The sequence below is a fragment of the Triticum aestivum genome, chromosome 3A (assembly GCF_018294505.1).
Source record: "Triticum aestivum cultivar Chinese Spring chromosome 3A, IWGSC CS RefSeq v2.1, whole genome shotgun sequence".
Lineage (NCBI taxonomy): Eukaryota > Viridiplantae > Streptophyta > Magnoliopsida > Poales > Poaceae > Triticum > Triticum aestivum.
The window spans coordinates 648,752,554-648,773,480 of NC_057800.1; the positions used below are offsets into that span (position 1 = coordinate 648,752,554).

The 20,927-nt window shown below is 46.9% G+C and overlaps 1 protein-coding gene and 1 long non-coding RNA gene across 2 annotated transcripts; both read left to right on the top strand.

Annotated features, from left to right (window-relative positions):
* The first annotated feature begins 6,892 nt into the window (after positions 1-6,892).
* LOC123058930 (uncharacterized) lies at positions 6,893-7,699 on the top strand. The gene is made up of 2 exons (XR_006427325.1): positions 6,893-6,952; positions 7,099-7,699. It is a non-coding gene; the product is annotated as an uncharacterized lncRNA (long non-coding RNA).
* Positions 7,700-9,619: 1,920 nt separating this feature from the next.
* On the top strand, positions 9,620-12,097 carry LOC123058931 (uncharacterized). Its single transcript, XM_044481595.1, has 7 exons — positions 9,620-9,823; positions 9,917-10,448; positions 10,598-10,779; positions 11,055-11,156; positions 11,242-11,277; positions 11,368-11,463; positions 11,544-12,097. Exons 3-7 carry the CDS (start codon positions 10,729-10,731, stop codon positions 11,664-11,666), a joined length of 408 nt encoding a protein of 135 aa, XP_044337530.1. The 5' UTR covers positions 9,620-9,823; positions 9,917-10,448; positions 10,598-10,728; the 3' UTR covers positions 11,667-12,097.
* The last annotated feature ends 8,830 nt before the right edge of the window (positions 12,098-20,927 follow it).

Sequence of the window (20,927 nt, forward strand, 5' to 3'; positions counted from 1 at the left end):
CGTACGTTCGGTGCTTGGATCGGTCGGATCGGGAAGACATACGACTACTTCCTCTACGCTGTGTCAACACTTCCGTTGCCGGTCTACGAGGGTACGTAGACAACACACTCCCCTCTCGTTGCTATGCATCACCATGATCTTGTCTGTGCGTAGGAATTTTTTTGAAATTACTACGTTCCCCAACAGTGGTATCCGAGCCTAGGTTTTATGTGTTGATGTTATATGCACGAGTAGAATACAAGTGAGTTGTGGACGATATAGGTCATACTGCTTACCAGCATGTCATACTTTGGTTAGGCGGTATTGTTGGATGAAGCGGCCCGAACCGACATTACGCGTACGCTTACGTGAGACTGGTTCTACCGAGGTGCTTTGCACACAGGTGGCTGGCGGGTGTCAGTTTCTCCAACTTTAGTTGAACCGGGTGTGGCTACGCCCGGTCCTTGCGAAGGTTAAAACAGCACCAACTTGACAAACTATCGTTGTGGTTTTTGATGCGTAGGTAAGAACGGTTCTTGCTAAGCCCGTAGCAGCCACGTAAAACTTGCAACAACAAAGTAGAGGACGTCTAACTTGTTTTTGCAGGCATGTTGTGATGTAATATGGTCAAGACGTGATGAGATATAAGTTGTTGTATGAGATGATCATGTTTTGTTGAAGTTATGGGCAACTGGCAAAATCCTTATGGTTGTCTCTCTATTGCATAAGATGCAAGCGTCCAATAATTGCTTTACTTTATCGCTATGCGATAGCAATAGTTGCAAGAGCAATTGTTGGCGAGACGACCACGTGACGACACATTGATATAGATCAAGATGATGGAGATCATGGTGTCATGCCGGTGACGATAGAGATCATGACAGTACTTTGGAGATGGAAATCAAAGGCGCAAGATGATGATGGCCATATCATGTCACATATTTTGATTGCATATGATGTTTATCTTTTATACATCTTATTTTGCTTAGTTTGACGGTAGCATTTTAAGATGATCTCTCACTAATTATCAAGAAGTGTTCTCCCTGAGTATGCACCGTTGCGAAAGTTCTTCGTGCTGAGACACCACGTGATGATCGGGTGTGATAGGCTCTACGTTCAAATACAACGGGTGCAAAACAGTTGCACACGCGGAATACTCAGGTTATACTTGACGAGCCAAGCATATACAGATATGGCCTCGGAACACGGAGACCGAAAGGTCGAGCGTGAATCATATAGTAGATATGATCAACATAGTGATGTTCACCAATGAAACTGCTCCATCTCACGTGATGATCGGACATGGTTTAGTTGATTTGGATCACGTGATCACTTAGAGGATTAGAGGGATGTCTATCTAAGTGGGAGTTCTTAAGTAATATGATTAATTGAACTTAAATTTATCATGAACTTAGTCCTGGTAGTATTTTGCAAATTATGTTGTAGATCAATAGCTCGCGTTGTTGCTTCCCTGTGTTTATTTTGATATGTTCCTAGAGAAAATTGTGTTGAAAGATGTTAGTAGCAATGATGCGGATTGGATCCGTGATCTGAGGTTTATCCTCATTGCTGCACAGAAGAATTATGTCCTTGATGCACCGCTAGGTGACAGACCTATTGCAGGAGCAGATGCAGACATTATGAACGTTTGGCTAGCTCAATATGATGACTACTTGATAGTTTAGTGCACCATGCTTAATGGCTTAGAATCGGGACTTCAAAGACGTTTTGAACGTCATGGACCATATGAGATGTTCCAGGAGTTGAAGTTAATATTTCAAGCAAATACCCGAGTTGAGAGATATGAAGTCTCCAACAAGTTCTATAGCTAAAAGATGGAGGAGAATCGCTCAACTAGTGAGCATGTGCTCAGATTGTCTGGGTACTACAATCGCTTGAATCAAGTGGGAGTTAATCTTCCAGATAAGATAGTGATTGACAGAATTCTCTAGTCACCATCACCAAGTTAGTAGAACTTCGTGATGAACTATAATATGCAAGGGATAACGGAAACAACTCCCAAGCTCTTCGTGATGCTGAAATCAACGAAGGTAGAAATCAAGAAAAACATCAAGTGTTGATGGTTGACAAGACCACTAGTTTCAAGAAAAGGGCAAAGGGAAGAAGGGGAACTTCAAGAAGAACGGCAAGCAAGTTGCTGCTCAAGTGAAGAAGCCCAAGTCTGATCCTAAGCCTGAGACTAAGTGCTTCTACTGCAAAGGGACTGGTCACTGGAAGTGGAACTGCCCCAAGTATTTGGCGGATAAGAAGGATGGCAAGGTAAACAAAGGTATATTGGATATACGTGTTATTGATGTATACTTTACTAGTGTTTATAGCAACCCCTCGGCATTTGATACTGGTTCAGTTGCTAAGAGTAGTAACTCAAAACGGGAGTTGCAGAATAGACAGAAACTAGTAAAGGGTGAGGTGACGATGTGTGTTGGAAGTAGTTCCATGATTGATATGATCATCATCGCACACTCCCTATACTTTCGGGATTAGTGTTGAAACTAAATAAGTGTTATTTGGTGTTTGCGTTGAGCATGAATATGATTTGATCATGTTTATTGCAATACGGTTATTCATTAAAGTCAGAGAATAATTGTTGTTCTGTTTACATGAATAAAACCTTCGATGGTCATACACCCAATGAAAATAGTTCGTTGGATCTTGATCGTAGTGTTACACATATTCATAATATTGAAGCCAAAAGATGCAAAGTTAATAATGATAGTGCAACTTATTTGTGGCACTGCCGTTTAGGTCATATCGGTGTAAAGCGCATGAAGAAACTCCATACTGATGGACTTTTGGAACCACTTGATTATGAATCACTTGGTACTTGCGAACCATGCCTCATGGGCAAGATGACTAAGACTCCGTTCTCCGGAACAATGGAGCGAGCAACAAACTTGATTGGAAATAATACATACTGATGTATGCAGTCCAATGAGTGTTGAGGCTCGCGGCGGGTATCGTTATTTTCTGGCCTTCATAGATGATTTGAGCAGATATGAGTATATCTACTTGATGAAACATAAGTCTGAAACATTTGAAAAGTTCAAATAATTTCAGGGTGAAGTGGAAAATCATCGTGACAAGAAAATAAGGTTTCTACGATCTGATCGCGGAGACAAATATTTGAGTTACGAGTTTGGTCTTCAATTAAAACATTGTGGAATAGTTTCACAAACTCATGCCACCTGGAACACCACAGCATAATGGTGTGTCCGATCGTCATAACCGTACTTTATTGGATATAGTGCAATCTATGATGTCTCTTACCGATCTACCACTATCGTTTTGGGGTTATGCATTAGAGACAGCTGCATTCACGTTAAAAAGGGCACCATCTAAATCCGTTGAGACGACACAATCTGAATTATGGTTTGGCAAGAAACCAAAGTTGTCGTTTCTTAAAGTTTTGGGTTGTGATGCTTATGTGAAAAAGTTTCATCCTGATAAGCTCAAACCCAAATCGGAGAAATATGTCTTCATAGGATACCCAAAGGAGACTGTTGGGTACACCTTCTATCACAGATCCGAAGGCAAGACATTCGTTGCTAAGAATGGATCCTTTCTAGAGAAGGAGTTTCTCTCGAAAGAAGTGAGTGGGAGGAAAGTAGAAAACTTGATAAGGTAATTGTACCTTCTCCCTTATTGGAAAGTAGTTCATCACAGAAATCTGTTCTTGTGACTACTACACCAATTAGTGAGGAAGCTAATGATGATGATCATGTAACTTCAGATCAAGTTACTACCGAATCTCGTAGGTAAACCAGAGTGAGATCCGCACCAGAGTGGTACGGTAATCCTGTTCTGGAAGTCATGTTACTAGACCATGACGAACTTGCGAACTATGAGGAAGCGATGATGAGCCCAGATTCCGCGAAATGGTTTGAGGCCATGAAATCTGAGATATGATCCATGTATGAGAACAAAGTATGGACTTTGATGGATTTGCCCGATGATCGGCAAGCCATAGAAAATAAATGGATCTTCAAGAGGAAGACGGACGCTGATAGTAGTGTTACTATCTACAAAGCTAGACTTGTCGAAAAAGGTTTTTGACAAAGTTCAAGGTGTTGACTACGATGAAATTTTCTCACTCGTAGCGATGCTTAAGTCTGTCCAAATCATGTTAGCAATTGCCGCATTTTTATGAAATCTGGCAAATGGATAAACAAAACTACATTCCTTAATGGATTTAAAGAAGAGTTGTATATGATGCAACCAGAAGGTTTTGTCAATCCTAAAGGTGCTAACAAAATATGCAAGCTCCAGCGATCCATCTATGGACTGGTGCAAGCATCTCGGAGTTGGAATATACGCTTTGATAAGTTGATCAAAGCATATAGTTTTATACAGACTTGCGGTGAAGCCTGTATTTACAAGAAAGTGAGTGGGAGCACTACAGCATTTCTGATAAGTATATGTGTATGACATATTGTTGATCGGAAATAATGTAGAATTATTCTGCAAAGCATAAAGGAGTGTTTGAAAGGATTTTTTCAAAGAAAACCTCGGTGAAGCTGCTTACATATTGAGCATCAAGATCTATAGAGATAGATCAAGACGCTTGATAAGTTTTTTTCAATTAGTACATACCTTGACAAGATTTTGAAGTAGTTCAAAATGGAACAGTCAAAGAAAGAATTCTTGCCTGTGTTACAAGGTGTGAAATTGAGTAAGACTCAAAGCGCGACCACGGCAGAAAATAGAATGAGAATGAAAGTCATTCCCTATGCCTTGGCCATAGGTTCTATAAAGTATGCCATGCTGTGTACCAGACCTATTGTATACCCTACACTAATTTTGGCAAGGGAGTACAATAGTGATCTAGGAGTAGATCACTGGACAGCGGTCAAAATTATCCTTAGTGGAATAAGGATATGTTTCTCGATTATGGAGGTGACAAAAGGTTCGTCGTAAAAGGGTTACGTCGATACAAGTTTTGGCACTGATCCGGATGACTCTTAGTCTTCATCTGGATACATATTGAAAGTGGGAGCAATTAGCTAAAGTAGCTCCGTGCAGAGCATTGTAGACATAGAAAATTGCAAAATACTTACGGATCTGAATATGGCAGACCCGTTGACTAAACTTCTCTCACAGGCAAAACATGATCACACCTTAGTACTCTTTGGGTGTTAATCACATAGCAATGTGAACTAGATTACTGACTCTAGTAAACCCTTTGGGTGTTGGTCACATATCGATGTGAACTATGGGTGTTAACCACATAAAGATGTGAACTATTGATGTTAGATCACATGGCGATGTAAACTAGATTATTGACTCTAGTGCAAGTGGGAGACTGAAGGAAATATGCCCTAGAGGCAATAATAAAGTTATTATTTATTTCCTTATTTCATGATAAATGTTTATTATTCATGCTAGAATTGTATTAACCGGAAACATAATACATGTGTGAATACATAGACAAACAGAGTGTCACTAGTATGCCTCTACTTGACTAGCTCGTTAATCAAAGATGGTTATGTTTCCTAACCATAGACAAAGAGTTGTTATTTGATTAACGGGATCACATCATTAGAGAATGATGTGATTGACTTGACCCATTCCGTTAGCTTAGCACTCGATCGTTTAGTATGTTGCTATTGCTTTCTTCATGACTTATACATGTTCCTATGACTATGAGATTATGCAACTCCCGTTTACCGGAGGAACACTTTGTGTGCTACCAAACGTCACAACGTAACTGGGTGATTATAAAGGAGCTCTACAGGTGTCTCCAAAGGTACATGTTGGGTTGGCGTATTTCGAGATTAGGATTTGTCACTCCGATTGTCGGAGAGGTATCTCTGGGCCCTCTCGGTAATGCACATCACATAAGCCTTGCAAGCATTGCAACTAATGAGTTAGTTGCGAGATGATGTATTACGGAACGAGTAAAGAGACTTGCCGGTAACGAGATTGAACTAGGTATTGAGATACCGATGATCGAATCTCGGGCAAGTAACATACCGATGACAAAGGGAACAACGTATGTTGTTATGCGGTCTGACCGATAAAGATCTTCGTAGAATATGTAGGAGCCAATATGAGCATCCAGGTTCCGCTATTGGTTATTGACCGGAGACGTGTCTCGGTCATGTCTACATTGTTCTCGAACCCGTAGGGTCCGCACGCTTAAGGTTTCGATGACAGTTATATTATGAGTTTATGAGTTTTGATGTACCGAAGGAGTTCGGAATCCCGGATGAGATCGGGGACATGACGAGGAGTCTCGAAATGGTCGAGACGTAAAAATCGATATATTGGACGACTATATTCGGACATCGGAAAGGTTCCGAGTGGTTCGGGTATTTTTCGGAGTACCGGGGAGTTACGGGAATACGGGAGAAGAAGTATATGGGCCTTATTGGGCTTTAGGGGAGAGGGAGAGGCAGGCCGCCCCCCCAAGGCCTAGTCCGAATTGGACTAGGGGGAGGGGCTGCGCCCCTCCTTCCTTCTCTTCCCTCTTCCCCTTCCTTGTCTCCTACTCCTACTACATGGAAGGACTCCTAGTTGGACTAGGAAAGGGGGAATCCTACTCCTGGTGGGAGTAGGACTCCCCTAGGGCGCGCCATAGAGAGGGCCGGCCCTCCCCTCCTTCACTCCTTTATATACGGGGGCAGGGGGCACCCCATAGACACACAAGTTGATCCACGTGATCATTTTCTTAGCCGTGTGCGGTGCCCCCTTCCACCATAATCCTTGATAATATTGTAGTGGTGCTTAGGCGAAGCCCTGCGACAGTTGAACATCAAGATCATTACCACGCCGTCGTGCTGACGGAACTCTTCCCCGACACTTTGCTGGATCGGAGTCCGGGGATCGTCATCAAGCTGAACGTGTGCTAGAACTCGGAGGTGCCGTACGTTTGGTGCTTGGATCGGTCGGATCGGGAAGACATACGACTACTTCCTCTACGTTGTGTCAACACTTCCGTTGCCGGTCTACGAGGGTACGTAGACAACACACTCCCCTCTCGTTGCTATGCATCACCATGATCTTGTGTGTGCGTAGTAATTTTTTTGAAATTACTACGTTTCCCAACACACCCGACGGACCTTACCACGTGCACAACGATACTTGACATGTTTGCCGCAGCCTCAGGTCTCCATGCAAACCTAAGGAAGAGTGCTGCCCTCCCAATCCGGTGCACACAAGAGCAAATGACGGACGTGACGAATGTACTGGGCTGCTCACTAGGTGGCTTCCCGATGAGATATCTCGGACTGCCACTAACCATCCGGAAGCAATCGGCTGCGCAGTTGCAAGGCCTGGTGGATCATATCGCTGCTTGCCTGCCCACTTGGTGTGCTGCGACCCTACCGAAGAGCAGTAGGTTGATCCTCATCCAATCGGTCCTCTCAGCGATGCTAGTGCATGCAATGTTGGCCATGGAATTACTGGCGAAGACAACCAAGGCGATCAACAAGATCTTACGAGGATTCCTCTGGTGTGGCAAGGCGGAGGAAAACAGGGGAAACTGCGCGGTGGCCTGGAACGCAGTTTGCACGCCCAAGTAGGCTGGAGGCCTCAGGATCCCGGACGTCGCCTGGATGAATGTAGCAATGCAAGCCCGCTGGCCATGGTTGGCGCGGGTGGATGATCGTTTGCTTGGAATATGTGTAAAACTGGGTCTCCGGTTCGATTACGAATCCGAGACGAAATCACATATACGTGTTTCCCTGTTGTTTGGCTTGCACCCACGGTACAAATATAGTCAATCTGCTAGCTTCTCTTGTGAGTTTGCCGTTTAGGATGCGTTTGGTTACCAATATTGTTTTTTGCCGTTTTACACATATGCTGGCAAAAATCAACATTTGCATGTATATTGGTTGCCTGCATCTCTCTTCCTGCATCATAGCACCGACTCTACGCATCGTGTTTTGTTGCTCGCATTGATTGTACTCATACTAATGCACGTTGTTTGGTTGCATACACTGGACATGATTAAGAGTTAACAGCTACACATAACACACAGTGTTACATGGCAAAAGGTCGCGGTCAAACTAAACATGTTGTCCAGCCGTGCACGTCTGGTCGTTGCAGTCCACTGACTTGCCGCCGGCCAGCTTCTCGCCCTTGCTCGACCTTAGAGGCCATGGTGCTGCGGGAGGGTGGGCACCGTCTACGAAGTGGAGGGCGGCGTGGCTGGTGGCAGCCGGCGCGAAGTGCTAGGCAGAAGTGATAGGTCACCATCTACCTTGGTTGAATAGATATTTAAATTAAACCCTATAAACTGAAAATAGGGAATACGAAAAGCTCGGGTTGCAGCTAGGACACAGTTTTGCAGATCATGCCTGACATGCATGACTTGTGTGTGGGCAATGTTTTCGCCTATGTCAATGATGGAACCAAAGGAGGTTACTATGGTTGACGATAGCGTTGTGGCTAGAGTGTTATCAGTGGAGCATATGGAGGTCGTCTCACCGGCGACGTTGTGTGAGGGACATGATTCACCTCTGTCATGTGAGCAACTGGGCGTGCCTGAGTCGATCGTGTCGTTGGTACTATGGCCAATGATGTTGAGGCGATTGATATGTTGGCACCTGATCCTCTGGAGCCTAGCCAGCCGCTCACCTTTGTGGATCGTGGGTGGTTTCAACGTTGCAGTCACCCACTCGCACAAGCCCGTTGCCCAGCTGGTGTCTGTGCGTGAAAAGGCCGATGACATTCTCTTTCAAATTGAGATTCATAGCTTGCTCAAACGTTTGGAGGCGGCTAACCCTGGATCCGGCAAGACGATTGTGGAGGAGGCTCTCAGGAGCAAAAGAAAGAAGAGTGACACCGCAGAAAAGGCGTCTATAGTTGTTTGATGGAGGGTCATCAATCTCTTAGATTGCCCTTAAGGCCCGGCTTATCTATGTAGATTTGGTGGTGTTCGTGGTCTTCAGACGAGGTTCTCTCGTTGGTTTTTTTTTGCGATGTAGGAGTATGGGGTTGGTGATCGCTGTGTGTTGGGTATGGTTGTCGGGTCGATCATGCACTTATGGGTTGCATGCTATGTGAGTAGTCCATATGTGATTGATTTATATCAGTTTTCGCTTGGTTTTTCGCTAATTAACTAGGCAACTCTCTTCTTCTTAGAGCCTGTTTGGGACTGCTATGCTCCTTAAAATTCAGCTTCGCTCCAGAAAACACAAGTCAAACGGGGTAGCTCCACGATATGCCGCTCCGCAGAAAAACTAGAATCTAGAGTACAACTCCCAGTTTTTTATGAAGCTCTTCAGGGGATGCTCCAAAAAACTCTAGAAGCTGGAGTTGGATGAAAATTACCCACCACTGCCACCAGTAAGTGGATACCCCTTAGTTTCTTCCCCCTCAACCAATCAAATAGATCATTTCCACCAAATTTCTCATTCTTAAAGCTGGAGCTGGATGGCAGCCAAACATTCTCTTTGATAGTACTACAACTTCTAGATGAAACTGCTCCAAAGTGAATTTAGTGGAGCGAACCCGATTTTTATGAAGTGGAGCAGTCCCAAACATGCCCTTAATTAATCGATGAGGCAAATCTTTTGCCTCCGTTTCAGAAAAAATGTACATGGGAGGGGAATTCGAACGAAACGACTACGGGCAGTAGATCTACGACGAGAGCTCTGCCACGTAACGTGTCGTGAAATTTTCCATTTCTATTTCTTGCCCGACGATCGAGCAACACACAGTCGTCCCCTAGGCCCTACACCCCGCCGCCGCCCCCCGCCCCATCTCCGGTCACCGGTCAGTCGCCCCTTAGCCAGCCAACACGCCGCGCCCCGAATCCTCCTCTTCCCCGAACGCGCTGGCGCGCCTCTCCGGAGCCTCCCACGACCGCACCCACGGCAAGGTAACACCCTCCGGCCTCCGCCTCTCTCCCTCTTTTTGCTTTGGGTCCATGAGCGAACCAATCACCTAATCTCCACGATCGTTTGCTGGTTAGATTATTATTAGGGTCTAAACAACGCAATCCTGCCACCCTACTACTGCTAGTGCTATCCAAGGCGGCAGCAACGCTCACCGAGCTAGGGATGGTCAGCATAAACAAGGCAGATATCGTTGAGCCCGCCGACGAAATCTTCCCTCCCATGGATCACAGCCATGCTCTTGTAGTGGACAATTGCCTCGACGCAAATCCGACAACATACAGATCAATTTCTCCTTCGCGGGTACTCCCTCCGTTCCGAATTACTTGTCGCAGGTATGGATGTATCTAGATGTATTTTAGTTCTAGATACATCCATTTCTGCGACGAGTAATTTGGAACGGAGGGAGTAGTACCAAAGAGAAGTTTCCAACCGCCCACAAACGAGAGACAGGGGCCAGAGGCAGAGGAAATAGAAAACCTCCATGTTCAGATCGGTCCTCTCAAATGTAAGCTGAACAAGGTACCGTATTATCGTTCTATATGCGATGAACGGCAGCAGGTTGAGGTCTACCGCCGGCTCTCCTGGTACTACATCCAAGCCCATGAGGTACCAGTCATCACTTATCATGGCTAGCCTTTACAAGTTTTCATGATATATATTGCCTGCTTGGTTCGTCCTGTGTGTGCATTTTAGTAGTCTGATGATGTATGCGCCTTTGCGTTTGTGTTCATCTACGGTCCGCTCTTCTACTGCAGTTACCCTCGCCCGGAGAGGAACCAGATAATGCACAACTGAGCAAGGAATTGGAGCGTTGTCTGGATGCTTATGAAATAAATTTCCTCCAGCGCGCCAAAGACAATCCTGAATGGTACTTCCATCTTGAACAATGAAGCTTGCCGGCTTGGAAGACTACCAGCGGCTAGTGCTTCCTGATCATGTAGGTCAACAATTGATTCCTCCCTGCCAATTAGTATAACTTTCATCCATGCTGACATTACAAACTTGTTCCCACAATCAGTTAATGGGCATTCTGTTCTAACAACTCTGAGGTTGGGGATGGAATTTGTCTTCGTCTGGTTGAATGCTATGATACTCCTTATAAAGGAAACTGTTAGTGTCCTTTTATGGTAGTCATGATTAACTCAGCAAGTGCCCATGTTTTTTTTGTGTTCCAGTACTAGCAGCAGCCCAAGTGACATTTCCTTTCTGCAGGGTATGTATGGAGATTTGAAGCAATACCGCCTGTATTATCATACCTATCAGGGAGATGTAGAGTATGTCCAGTTCCGTGAGCAGATGGCGGAGCAAATTAAGGTAGCCATGATGCAGTCAAGTGTAAACCATTGTATATATTGGTCATGCTAAGTTGGTCTGATAGTGATCTTTTTCCATGTGACAGTGGATTGACGATGAAGCAGCACTCTTCGGCGATCAGGTGCCCCTCAAAACCTCTTGCATTCGATATAACTACACTGTGCTGTAGTGTCACACATGAGCATGATAACCATTTAATTTTGTTGTGTAGCGGCTGAGAAACGAGCTAGAGGCTTTTATTCAAACACTGAGGATTGCGATGCGGTTTCCAAATATTTCCGGACACTCAGTTGTCTCTGCCTTACGTGTAATGCGCTTCTCCCACCTATTTATTTGGTTGCTGAAGTAAGTGGTGATGGTATTTCACAATTCTGTTTCCAATTTCAGGAGCATCTATATAGCCTTCGGTTTGACTTTAACCACCGAAGGACTTGGATGGTGTCTATCTTGAGATATGGAAACGGGTTGCTAGGAATAAGGTTATATTATCCGGCCAATCTTCACAATTAAGAAAACTCATGATATCTTTTCCGTTGTGCCAGCTTTGTATGCTCGTTGATACTCCTTCCGTTCGGAAATACTTGTCATCAAAATGAATAAAAAGGGATGTATTTAGATGTATTTTAGTTCTAGATACATCCCTTTTTGTCCATTTTGATGACAAGTATTTTCGGACGGAGGGAGTATTAATATCCACTCGCCTTGACATTGCTTAGATGAATTTCGGTGACGCTTTGAAGCAATTGTATGAAGAGAACATTTTCCCCTTCCGCAGGCCTGACATCAAATTAGCACTCAATAGCTATCCAGGCCCCAGTTGGATAAATTCTAGTGTAGGTTCATCTTCGTCAAGGATATTGTTCAATCCACTTCTTCAGCTAATTACTTCGCATATGGTTTCATATTCCTATTTAATAATTTCGTTTCACTAATTGTTCTGTTTGTTTCTTTTTCCAGTATGATACCTACGTGGCTAGCATTGATGAGGGGGTAAGCATGCTTTGTGTGAGATCCATGCCTGATTCGAATCATTTACATTGGTTTAACACTGCTCTATATGTAGTTCTCGGAAGACGAAGCTCATCCCTTGATCATAGAGGCCGTTGAGAAAATGGTTAGTTGATCTTGCTAATTTTGTACTGTAGTTAGGAGGTTTTTTTTTTAGAAAAGGAGGATGACCCCCGGCCTCTGCATCTGGAAGATGCATACGACCACTTTATTGATTATTCCCGAGGACCTTACAAAGTGTTACAACAATAAGCCTGAATCCACCAACTAGGCAACATATGCCGCTACTCCTATCCATATGATGAAGGGGTGCTAGCTGGGCCCCTACCCAGACCACTCACCTAAACCTAACATCGAAAGCCGGAATCCCTAGCCTAGCCACATACCGGGTCTGGGGCATAAACCGGTCTGACGCACTCACAGGTGTCGTCTCCACCATCTTCCACTGGTCCATCTCCAAGCAGATTGAGGTGCCATCCTTGGCAGGCCCTCCGCCATCAACGCCACCATGACGCCAAATGACGACCACCACCTACGGTAGAACATCACCAAGCAGATGGAGCGCTACCACAGGACGAAGATCAGCGGTAGAATAGATAAATCGCCGCACACATTGCCGCCGCCAAACACCTCACACGCACCACGAAGCGCCCACCGTGCTTCCGGGGACCCCAGGCGACGCCTTCAAGAAGGAGCGCGACGAAGGGACGACGCCGTCGCCCGCAAGGGGAACTAGAGCTTTCGCCCAAATGAAGAGCACAGTGAGAGACGGGATAGGACCTCGACAAGGCCTCCAAGAAGGGAACCGACGCCCACAAGGCGCCGCCATTGTCGTGGCCTCCGCCGACGGCCAAGGGCTTCCCCCGATCCCGCCCCCGTCCCAACCACCCGGCCAAAGACCTGGCCAGGGGAGCGCCCGCAGCCGAAGAAGGCATCAGACTTCATCGTAGCAAGCACGCCGGGTGACGGGGCACCCCGACCCACCGTAGTAGACGTCCACCGAGACCTCGCCGCCCGCACAGCCGAAGTCGCGGACCACCAGCTCCCACGGCCGTCGCCCGTCAAGAGGCCACGCCGTCCACGCCGTCCGAGGCCGCCGCCCCGGCATCCACCCACCGCGCACATCCCATCAAGACACGGAGAACGACCCACATCGCCGCCACCAGGGAGACCACGCCGCGAACACCCTAGCCGGGCGACGAAGCAGGGCCGCGCCGGCCAGATCCGGGCGGATCCGGCGATCCCCGGCCCACCAGCCGCCAGAGAGGAGCCAGCCCCGATCCAGGGCCGCTCCGGCCTGATCTGGCAGTTCGGCGGCCACCAGGAGTTGAGGAGGCGGGCGGCGGCGTCTGATGCGGGAAGGGAGCGTCTCCACGTCGAGGCGGGTGCGCGGGGAAGCCCCGCCGCCGCCTACTGCCGCGGGGGCAGCTGCCGGCGGCGGCGGGGGAGGAGGAGGGGAGGCGGGGGAAACCTGGGGGCGGCTAGGGTATCGCCCCCGAGTCGCCCGGAGCGGACGACGCGGGGGAAGGGACGACGCGGGGGAAGGCTGTCCTATTTAGGAGGTGTTTCTTTGTGAACTTGATCTGCCTCCAATTGGCTATATTTTCAAGTGGATGCCAATATTACTTCCAGGTTGAGAAACGGAAGAACTATTTGGATTACACCAGAAAGAAATTGGAGAATTGTCTTCGTCTTCGCCGGTGAGTGCCAGAGTCCAATTCACCTTGGCTTCTGCTCCAGTACAACATAGTTCTTCCTTTCAAATGTAGAAATCATACTTGCAATCGTTGAAATCACAATGTATAGAAAAATAAATTAGTTGCTATAGAACTACATCACGCTTGCATGTATGTACAAGTCAAAGCAGTAGTACAGTTATACTTATACATGGTAAACAAAATATTGACCTTAAACGGTGGTACTGTTATTCAAGAGCGGTTAACTGCTTGCTTAAAGAACAATCAAGAAAACAATAATCTCACTTCCCTCTATTGAAAACACGACACTCTTTCATCACATGGATTCATCATGCAGTACAGCAGTAGCAAGAGGCCAAATTCAGGCCACTGCCTGAAAGATAACTGACAATATCTCAATCTTGGCCCCATTTTATAACACAGGAATTTATACATACATTATATTTGATGATTCCCCTAGAATGCGCACAAAAATGTGTATATATTACTAGGATTATGACGCACCAAATCTGACCTCCATCGATGGGCTGTGGAGTAGGCTATGACTCCACTTACATTACATCCACAAATAGCAGACATGGGACACTGCTATATTGCTATGTTGTACTAGTGAACATAAGACAAGATCATCACAAACCATAATGTTGACAAGATCAGTACCTTAGAGCCCATCCTCCCACATGGGCTCTAAGGTACTGATCTTGTCAACATTATGGTACTGATCAGTTCACATAATGTTTTGTTGTTTATTTTTTATGTAATGTGTTGCTGAATGATCTTGACATCAGTTATTTATTCTAGGCTATTGAATAGTTCTATATTTCTGTTATGGAAGGTGCGGTTGCGCGGGTGAGCAAATGGGAGTCGAGCCACTCCTGTCCGCGGTGTCCATGGACAAACGGAAGGGCTCAAGTTTGGCAATTGTGGTTGGAGATGCTCTTAGAACTATCCGAGCAAATGTCCCGTGAGATATTTCGCCCTACTCATGGCTAGCATCCAGGGGAGAAGAATGATCACTGCTGCATTGGGAACTCTTCTTAAGAGCGAATATATATGCAGCTTAAAGCTCTCTCTAGTCTTCTTTTGAGCCCTTCCCATGGTCCTCTTAGGACAATGCAAGGTGCTTGAAGTGTGCTTATAAAAACGAACAAATTTTTTTCTTAAGCATCGGTGCTTGTTTTCATGGTAGACTTTAGTTTTGCGAGTACCTTGCATTGCACATGGCCTTAACTATCTTGTGAGTTTCTTTTTAACAGGATGTTAGGTTGGTGATGTTTTGCTTATGAATACAGGGGCCTCGTTCCATCACTTTCTTGTTTAGTGGAGATCTTTGTATTGTTGCAGAAATTGGCTTCGTTAATGAAATTGAAGGAGCGTTTTCTTTTGCAAATAAAAAAAGTGTAACCTGTTTAGCATTCGAATCGTCACGACATCAAGATGGAGCATGTGAATACGCCGATCGGGCTTGGATCAGGCTGATCTGGGGCCTTAGATTATATAAGATCTTACAGCAGTCCTTTTTTCTTTCGAGGGATATGGCTATCCTTCTTCCTTCCTCCTCCAACCGTTCCTCGGACAAGGATTTGTGGCAAGCAAGTGCAGGGGCACTCGGGTCACTGGTGCCACCTTTTTATTTTAGCTTCCGATTTCAAAGTTCTACATCTTTTAAATGAGAAATTCAAATTAAGTTCTGTTTTTCATATTTGTATTTCTCGCGACAAACGCTTTCAAATAGGATCCATTTTGAATATATTGTGACGACTTAAAAAAATTGTTAAGTTTCAATTTTTGAAACTTAGTAGGAGCGATCAATAAAAATCAATTATTTTGTGTCTACAATCGTTAGAAAAAATTGCTTAAAATTATATATCTAAAACTTGATGAAACTAGGCATTTTTTTGATGCAAAAATAGTAAGTTTCATCATTGAAACTTAAAGCTATTTTAGGAAATTTTTTTACTGTGCCCTCGTGCGGAATTCAACTACTTCATGAATCGCGGGGCGACAGGGCTTGGCAGATGAGTGCCCCCGCACTTAGATGCCACTATGAATTTCCAGTTCCTCCTATAAAATCGACTTATTTAAATTACAAATTTAATTCCCGTCAAAAATTTGAAATTTAATCAATTTATTACATATACCTATGGTGAAACTTCCAGCTAGCCCGATCTGAGAATTGGTACAAACACGTTGACAGTTGCTTTTCTATACGACCCTGAGTATATTGCGCCCTAGTTCTCTACCGCGCGAGATGCAGTTACTCGTGATGAACTGATGATAAAGGTTGGTGCGGGTGGGGTTGCGCGCTCCTGCAGTGGGTTACTTGGTGTGTGGAGCAAAACCTCATTTCGGGGTCTCCGATCCGTTCATTGGTGAGACGTTGGCGCTGAGAGATGGAGTAATATTTGCAAATCTACGTGGCTTCTCACATGTGATAATGGAAACAGATTGCCTGGAGATCGTTAATCTCTGGAAAACTCGTCACTATAGTTTCTCTCTGGTGGCATCAGTTTTAGTAGAAATTAGAGAGCTAGCTTCCTCTTTTTCTTCTTTTGATATTCAGCATGTTTTCAGAGCAGCCAACGTACCGGTCCATCTTTATGCAAAACATGCATGCACTCTGATGGTCACCGAAAGTTGGACTGGCTCGAGACCTTCTTTCCTGCTCACCAGTTTGTTAGCTGATGATGCCAGGAGTTATTTTGTTGAATAAAGCTCTCTGATTGGAACGCAAAAAAAAAAAAAACTGATGATACAAATACAGGGCCCCAAAGGATGGAACTGCAGAGTACGTATTTTATCGCACGAGGCTTAATCTTCTTGCTCCATGTCGTCGTCCTGCGCAAAGGCCTCCTCCAGCTTGCGGATGTTCTCACGTACGGTGCTCATGTACGCCTGGAACCTCTCGGCCCTCTCCTCTCTCGCGCGAGGGCTCATCATCCTTAGCGAGCTAAGTGGAGGCCCGGTGCGCGGCTCCGGGGTCTTGCCCGTGGTGCCCGCCGGCGGTAGCTTCTGGCGTCGCAGCAGCCTGCGCTCGATCCTGTCCGCAACCTCGTGCATGTCCAGCATCTTCTCCGGCCGCCGCGCGCGTTGTTTGTTCACGGATCGGAGCTGTGGGCTGTCTCGCGTTGCGACCGAGAGATCGATCGATCTTTGCTGTGGTGGCTCCCGTTTCTGGTTACTTTATGGGTACTCCCACGATACCCGATTCCTCCTCCGATTCGAGCTGCGTGGAGTAACCGGTGCCGTTTTGAATTCAAAACGCGTGGCACATTTTTCTTTTTATTGTTTGGTTGCTTTTAAGGACATCTTCAACGCTTATCCGCAAAATAGACACCGCATCCGTCTGTAGATCAGGGATTAGTCCGCTAACATGGACGTGAATCTACCTATCCAACGCTATCCGCGTACATTTCAAACATTGTTGAAACAGACTAGACGAACTTTATTCATACCGGATGTTATGATATTCATACAAATCGAACACAAACATTTACATTTCGGACATATTTTAACTAAAAGCTATATCAGGCTAAGGTAAAACTAGTCTGCGACCGGCGCCAACGGATCTCCATTTCCACAACATGGATACGCTAAACTAGTCTATGGCCGGCCTCGGCAGATCTCCATTGTCTTCCCCGTGTCTGGTAGCCCGCTCGTCGGACTGCCATAAGTCCCGGAGGTATATGCTTCAGCGGAAACGGCACGAGTAGCCTTCGCTTCCCCATGTCCGGTTGTGCCGCTCATCGGAGTGGCACCATAGGGTTATGCTTCAGCCGGAGGGGAAGGGTGCCCTCCGCTTCCATGAAGCACGTATCAGGGTTGTTTTTGGAGGCAGGGAACGACGGTGGCCAGCGAAGCGGGTAAACAACCGAATATGTATGCCGACAACGTCGTGGCGGTGGCCTTCCTGGGACCCAAGCAGCGACAGTCTTGTATGTTCTACTTTTTCTCGATGATGGCGGCGGACGGGACGTGCTGGCCGCCGCCTCATCGATCTCCGTGAAGCTGTCTCTTTCTCCACTGGTATGGCGTGGTTCCGCGAACGTTGACAGCGAATGACACATTGACAATTGCGTTTTTTATCTTATTCTTTTTTTGTGAGAAAAAAAAGATTTCATTGCTTAACCAGTGTGGTTACAATCCTTTTTGAATACAACAAACCAATCTTAGAGGGAACCGATCTACGCCACACCGCAGTGCGCTTGTTGTGATAACCAAGTTGAGCAAGACTATGAGCCACACCGTTGCACGAGCGACGTATGGTCGAGATGCTAAAGTTTCTGTCCTGCTGAAGGAGGCGTTTGATCTCACCGATGATCGCAGCATTTGACGAGCGGTCAACTTTCCTTTCCCTGATTGCCTTCGCTGCAATCCCTGAACCAGTTTCGATGATAAAAGGCTTTGGACTCCATTCCGCACAAACAGATAGCTCAGCTTCAAGGGGACTGTTGGCAGGACGAGAAGACCAGCCCTCCTTCCTCGTCCTGGCCATACGATCCCAGTCTCTCTGTCGCGCGACATGCAGTTACTCATGACGATCCTCTTTTTTTTTTTTTTTTTGCGAAAAATCATGACGATCCTTTGATATAACCTCAAAACTAACATGCTTGATTACACCGGTACAGCAAATCTTGCCATTAAAAAAGGATAACAAAAGGTGACTCCCTCGGTGTGCGACAATCGATTTGGATCGGAAGGAGCAAATACAAATACAGGTCCCAAAAGAGGATGGAACTACAGAGTACGTATTTTATCGCACGAGCCTGCTTAATTAATCTGCTTGCTCCGCGTCGTCCTCCTGCGCAAAGGCCTCCCCCAGCTTCCGGATGTTCTCGCGTACGGTGCTCATGTACGCCTGGAACCTCTCGGCCCTCTCCTCCATCTCTCGAGGGCTCGTCGTCCATATCGAGCAGAGTGGAGGGCACGCGGGCGGCTCCGGGATCTTGCGCTTGGTCCCCGCCGGCGGCAGCTTCTGGCGTCGCAGCAGCATGCGCTCGACCCTCTCCGCGATCTCACATGTCCATCGTCTTCTCCGGCCGCCGCGCGCGTTGTTTGGTCACGGAGCTGTGGCCTGTGGGCTGCCTCGCGTTGCGTTACGTGCGGTCGACCGATCTGTGGTGTCGCGGCCGCCCTTCCTGGTTGCTTTATACTCCTACTAGGATGTGTCCGATTCTGGCTCTGGTTCGTGCTCCGTGGAATAACCGCATGTTGTTTTTTCTTTTCTTCTACCTGCTTTCACAAACTAAACATGGGTCGCAGACATGATCCATAGAAAAGTACTCCCTCGTAAAGACATGATCCATAGAGTATATTTTCTTTACGGAGGGAGTACATCCCGCAGAAATGTCGCGTCCTTAAAGACGTGGAGAAATCCATTAAAGGGATGCACCACGTGGTGAGCTTTCTCTGGGAGAAGTCGATGTTATTCTACTTCTACACATGCTGACGCGGTCAGCTTCATTTGATTTTTTTTGGAAAAGGAGGTTGAAACCCCCTGCCTCTGCATCAATATGATGCATACATCCATATTTATTAATTATTAAGCGGAGTACAAAATAAAGTGAATCATAACCAAACTGTTACTAGATATGAAAGAAACACCAAAGACAAAATTAACTTCTTCCACAGCAACGCCTTCAAGAAGGGATAATCGTCCTCACGTCCTACCGAGGACGGTCGGACAAGAATTTCATCTTGATTGCTGACCGGCCAATGAAGACCAGCACCACAACAAATAGTCTACGCCTTCAACAAGATAATGACGTAGAATCTTCGTCGCCGAGTCCAACCATTAAAGGCCAGTACAAGAGTTTTCACCCCAGATGAAGTGATGTTTCAGTCGGCATCTTGGTCACCGATTGATTGATAGTCACATCTGCCGGTACTCCATGCCAGGCCAAGAAGGCACCGGAAAATTGGTGGGACGACTTCCATCTAGACACCACCATGGCTGTCAGGTGGCGGTTCATGTCTCGGTGCGAAACTAGCCGCTGCCATTCCACACCGGTGCAAGTCATACTGCATCATCCAGCATACCATCGAAGCCGCTACGCCGGTACTAGATGTCGGCATAGAACCACCAGCGCGCCTCTCGCTCACTTGTGTCTGAAACTGAAGTCGGCGCCATGAATCTCCTCGTGTGATAGCCGTTGCTCTCACACTAGAAGAAAATTCTCTTAACACTGTCAGCAATTGCCTGTTGCTTTGCAGCCATCGGGCCTCCATTTGCATCGTTGCGCCATTTGATCTCTTTGTCGGGGTTGTCGAGGGCCGCCGTGATGACCAACGGAGACCGCCGCCTCCGCCACCGCCATGTTTAGCCCTCACAGGTTACGACCATCTTTGTTCGTGCCACTGTGACTTGCGGAGGCCACCTCCGCTTCCAGTGCCACCAGCAGGATCCGACCATCCACGGTGTTGTAGCTGCAACGAAGAGAAGCCATCGCCGCCGCCGCCTGCGGGGTCTGACTACTCTCCGCTTGTCTCTATCATCCGAAGCACCACCTCCTGGGCGTCGGTAGTTCTCATGCGACTGTCGTATGCGGTCGCGCCATAGTCATGCTCTAGAACCTTCATGCGTGTGGCCAACACGGCAACCATCGCAACATCTCTTGTTGTCCAACTCGCCATTCGCAGTCGTCGCGAAGAGGTGTAGATCGGGCGCTTCCTGCCGCCACCCTCCTGCCTGGGGCCGCCGCCCCGGCGTCCGCAGTGCGTTGGCCGTCCACATGGCTGCGGTGCAGCCACAGCAGCACGCCAAACTGAGCATCTGCCTCCAATCGCCGGCCACCTGCCAGACCGAGAAGGACCAAGGGCTACAGCCTCGTTTGGATCGATCTCTGCAACGTGACGAGCACCACATGGAGGATCTCCTGCCGGAACACGAGACCGGAGGCCATCTCCTTGCCGCCGTGTACGCCCACGATGGCCACCGGAAGCTTCTTGCTGGAGGCGCTCATGGCGTGGTGGCGGAGTGGAGACGTCATGCCGGACGCCCGCGAGGTTGGGGTCGAGGCCGCAGCGTGGGGCGATCCCCTTTTTTCGGATCAGGTGGTTCCTCAGG